Source organism: Notechis scutatus, chromosome 6, assembly GCF_049901735.1.
Source record: "Notechis scutatus isolate UNSWTSFEM ecotype Mainland chromosome 6, rNotScu1.2, whole genome shotgun sequence".
In the NCBI taxonomy this organism is placed as follows: Eukaryota; Metazoa; Chordata; class Lepidosauria; order Squamata; family Elapidae; genus Notechis; species Notechis scutatus.
Window position 1 is genome coordinate 4,213,689 of NC_142014.1, and position 5,000 is coordinate 4,218,688.

The 5,000-nt window shown below is 41.8% G+C and overlaps 1 protein-coding gene across 3 annotated transcripts in view; it reads left to right on the plus strand.

Moving 5' to 3' along the window:
- UCMA (upper zone of growth plate and cartilage matrix associated) overlaps positions 1 to 5,000 on the plus strand; it is an 18,105-nt gene that overhangs the window by 6,813 nt on the left and 6,292 nt on the right. For all 3 annotated transcript variants that reach the window (XM_087969117.1, XM_087969118.1, XM_087969116.1), the window contains one exon: positions 1,394 to 1,456. In XM_087969117.1, the coding sequence (XP_087825243.1) occupies positions 1,394 to 1,456 (63 nt within the window). The remainder of the gene's footprint in view (positions 1 to 1,393; positions 1,457 to 5,000) is intronic.

Sequence of the window (5,000 nt, forward strand, 5' to 3'; positions counted from 1 at the left end):
AAAATAGCTGATAGATATAGATGATAAATAGATGATAGATGATAGATGGATAAATGATAGATAGATAATAGATGATAGATAATAGATTGATGTTAGATAGATAATAGATAGATGATAAATATAGATGATAGATTGATGATAAATAGTTTATATAGATTGATGATAGATGATAGATGACAAATAGATGATAGATGATAGATTGATGATATATAGATAATAGGTAGATGATAGATAGATGATAAATATAGATAGATGATAGATGATAGATAGATGATATATATATAAATTGATGACAGATAGACAATAGGTAGATAATAAATAATAAAATAGCTGATAGATATAGATGATAGATGGATAAATGATAGTTAGATAATAGATAATAGATGATAGATTGATGGTAGTATGATAGTGTAAATAGTGATAGTGATGATAAAAGTTTTAGATTGATGATAGATGTAGATGACAATAGATGATAGATATAGATTGATGATATATAGATAATAGGTAGATGATAGATAGATGATAAATATAGATAGATGATAGATGATAGATAGATGATATATATATAAATTGATGACAGATAGACAATAGGTAGATAATAAATAATAAAATAGCTGATAGATATAGATGATAAATAGATGATAGATGATAGATGGATAAATGATAGATAGATAATAGATGATAGACAATAGATTGATGATAGATAGATAGATCTCCAACACATCGTTAACTTGTACAATCGATTCTGAAAAATGGCTCTAAGTGACATTGGGGCTTCCAGAATTAAATCAGCTCTTTTGACTAGCTTGGATATCAGGGAAACCTTGGACACAGGGATGATAGCTACCACACTCGTTTCGCTGCGTAAACTGAGCTACGGGTACACTTCAACATACAACCGTTTGTTTAGTGACAGTTTTGAGTTACAGCAGCCCTGAAAAAAAGCGAATTAGGAACATTTTTTTTTACATGATCCATTGCGGCCTCCTCACGGTCACATGTTCATTACTGAGACACTTGGCAACCGATTCATATTTGTGACAGTCGCAGTGTCCGAGGTTCGTGTGATCCCCTTTGGCGACCTTCTGACGTGCAAAGTCAGAATGGGAAAGCTGGATCCGCTTAACAACCATGTGACTCACTTAACAACTGCAGGGATTCCCTTAACAACGGTGCCAAGGAATAGTGGCAGGCACTGAGCCCCTGACCTTCTCGGATCCTCCTCACCCTCCTTCATGCCAAGCTCTGGAGTCCCAAATGCTTCGGTTTCTGTTTTGGGGCAGCAGCTTCAAGCCCTTAAAAGAGGGTGATGAAATGCCAACGGTTGACCAAGGAAGCAACAAGAGGCGTCTCTTGACTCCCACCCACTAACCTTAAGCCCCTTTCCCAACAGACCGGTCCCACCCTGAGGAACCGGGATCTGAATACGAGAACAGCACCGAGGAAGACCACGAAGGTAAGGACAGATGCAAAACGAGCCACAAGGTGCCCCCCCCCCATCTGGAGAGGTTTCCTATCCCACAAGATTTTGAGAAGCATCATTCAACGATGGGCACCCCTTGACTCACTGACCATTCAGTTAAAACTACCAGAAGTTGTGAAGGTGCTGGGGGGGAAAGGGGACTTATGTGCAGTCCTCATTTTATGACAGTCACAGCATTCCCATGATCGTGTTTGAACCCAATTTGGACACGCGTGTCCTTGTGATGGTTGCAGCATCACCCCCGAGCCACGTGTTCATCACTTGTGACCTTCCCAGGAGGTTTCTAACTAGCAAAGTCAATGGGGGGGGGGGAAGAAGCGGGATTCACTTAATGACTGCTTGATTTGCTCTATGACTGTGGCAAAAAAAAAAAAGAATCCTAAAATGGGGTTTGACTCATTTAACAACCAGATCTTTTAGCAACAGACGTTCGGGTGCCAAATTTGGTCATAAGTCAAGGCTGTTCATAAGTTCAGGGGTGGGATTCAAAAATCCCAGCAACTGGTTCGCTGCATGGTTGCTGGGTGGGTGTGGCCGGTAGGGCTGTTTTTCGCCTTCCTCAGAGTCCGGAGGCTTCCCTCAGGCCTCTGGGAGAGCAAAAATGGCCTCCCCCAGGCTCCGGAGGCCCTCCGGAAGCTAGAAACAGGCCCATTTCCAGACTTCCGGTACTTCCAGAAGGCCCATTCCCCCCCTCCCAGAGCCTCTGCACGGACCCTGTACTTACCTGCATCCAAAACGGGCTGCTTGGAGACTCCTGGGAGAGGCGGGGCTGGGTGGGCGGGGCCAGCCGGTTGCTTCAAATACTGGTTCGGCAAACCAGATGCAAATTTAACAACCAGTTCGCTTGAACCGGTCCGAACCGGTAGAATCCAACCACTGCCTATCTGTGAAGGAAATCCATTACATTTCTTTCATTTTCTAATCCATTTTCTGGGGTTTCTGTTGAGGTATTCCCCATTAGGAGAACCAGTGCACTCAGGGAAACGTAGTGAGAGTGATGTGGAATAACAAACAACCAGCATACAGATACACTGAATAGTAAAATGTAGGTTTTACTTCCAGTAAACGGGTAAACAAAGTCCAACAAACAGTTCAAATCATACAAGGTTAAAGCAGTTAGTATCAGTCCAGGGATAATCCAAAAATGAAGCCAAGTATCATAAACAGAGTTCAGTAAACGGAGTTTGCTAATAGTTGCAAAACTCACAGCAATCCGAGCAGAATGACGATCAGGCATAACGGCAAAACAGGAAATGCAAGGAGAAAGAAACCAGGTTTCTGGCTCCATCTTATGGCAGTTGGAGGAACCTCAGCCAATCACAATTACAGCATTCTCTTAAAGATACAACAGTCTTAAATTAACTATCCTGGTTTATATATTTCCAACCCAAGTGTTAGGTGACTATCATTCCTAACAGTTTCCACATAAGTTAGACTACAGTTTTCAGGAACTGCCCTGGCTGGGGATGGTGGGAGGGTACCGACGAGAAATTTAACCTAAATGTCTCCCAAATGCAGGCAGTCCCCGACTTACAGCCACAAATGGAGCCCAACCTTTCTGTTGCTAAGTGAGGCATTTATTCAGTGAATTTTGGCCCATTGTTATACCTTACTCACCAGGATCGTTAAACGAATCACTGAAGCTAAGTTCATAATATGGTTGTTAAATGAATATGGCTGCCCCCTGGACTCCGTGAAGTGAATTTTGCACCATTTAATGAACTTTCTTGCCACAGTTGTTAAGTGAATCCCTACAGTTGTTAAGTGAGTCACATGGTTGTTAAGTGAATCTGGATTCCCCATTGTCTTTGCTTGTCAGAAGGTGGCAAAAGGGGGATCATCTGACCCCGGGGAACACTGTGACCGTGACAAATATGAGTCAGTGGCCAAGCGGCCGCATTCTGATCATGTGACCATGGAGATACTACAAAGGTTGTAAGTGCGAAAAATGGTCGCAAGTCTCTTTTTTCAGGGATGTTGTAACTTTGAACGATCACGAAACAAATAATTGTAAATCAAAGACTGTTGAAGTCTAAATTCTAAATTCTAATTTGGTGATCAGAGGATGGGAAAGAAAGACTTTGGGGCAATTGAAGGGATGACCAGAAAGGAATCTTTCTTTCTTTCTTTCTTTCTTTCTTTCTTTCTTTCTTTCTTTCTTTCTTTCTTTCTTTCTTTCTTTCTTTCTTTCTTTCTTTCTTTCTTTCTTTCTTTCCTTCCTTCCTTCCTTCCTTCCTTCCTTCCTTCCTTCCTTCCTTCCTTCTGTCCATCTGTCTTTCTTTCTGTCTGTCTTTCTCCCTTGCCTCCTTCCTCTTTCTTTTCCTTCCTTCTTTCCTAACCTTCCTTCCTTTCCTTTCTTTTCTTTTTTTCTTTTCTTTTCTTCTTTTCTTTTCTTTTCTTTTCTTTTCTTTCTTTCTTTTTTGGCTAGAAATTTGAAAAGTCTCCATTCAGGCGAGAGTTTTCTCTTTCCTAATTTCTGAACAGTCCTTAAAACGTGATTCTGATACAAGAGACATAACAAACGCCTTCTTGTCTCGGGTTGACAATTGTCCGCCTGTGAAAAGAACACAACTGAGCCTTGCAAAACTTGGAAAGGATTCCGACGTATACAGTTTTTTCCCCACATGCCACCCCCTCATTCCCACGACACTGTCCAACTATTTACTAAGACTGTATTACTACTATTCTTCTCATCCTTCCTATTACCTATCTCCTTTCTACTTATGACTGTAGCCTTGTTGCTTGTATCTTTATGGTTCATATTGTTTTATTTAATTTCCTAGCATGATTGGATTGCTTATTTAGTATCCTAGGACTATCACTAAATGTTGTATCTTATGATTCTGGAGGAATGCATTTTTTACGCACACTGAGAGCTTCTGCACCAAAGACAAATCCCTTAGGTGTTTAATCATACTTGGCCAATAAAAAATTCTCCTCCTTCTCCTTCTCCTTTTTCTTTTCTTCTTCTCTTCCTTCACCTCCTCCTCCTCCTCCTCCTTCTTCTTCTTTTCTTTTCCTCCACCTTCTCCTTTTTCTTCTTTTCTCCTCCTCCTCCTTGTTCTTTTTCTTTTCTCCTTCTCCTTCTCCTTTTTTCTCCTCCTCCTCCTCCTCCTCCTCCTCCTCCTTATTCTTCTTCTTTCTTCCTCCTCCTTCTCCTTTTTCTCCTCCTCCTCCTCCTCCTCCTTCCTCCTCCTCCTCCTCCTCCTCCTCCTCCTCCTCCTTATTCTTCTTCTTTTCTTCTTCTCCTCCTTCTCCTTTTTCTTCTTTTCTCCTCCTCCTCCTCCTTGTTCTTTTCTCCTTCTCCTTCTCCTCCTTTTCTCCTCCTCCTCCTCCTCCTCCTCCCTCCTCCTCCTCCTCCTCCTCCTCCTCCTCCTCCTCCTCCTCCTCCTCCTCCTCCTCCTCCTCCTTATTCTTCTTCTTTTCTTCTTCTCCTCCTTCTCCTCCCCCCTCCTCTTTTGAAGAAAACAGAGTGGATATCTTGAGACACCTATTAAAAACAGGCTTATTATGATGA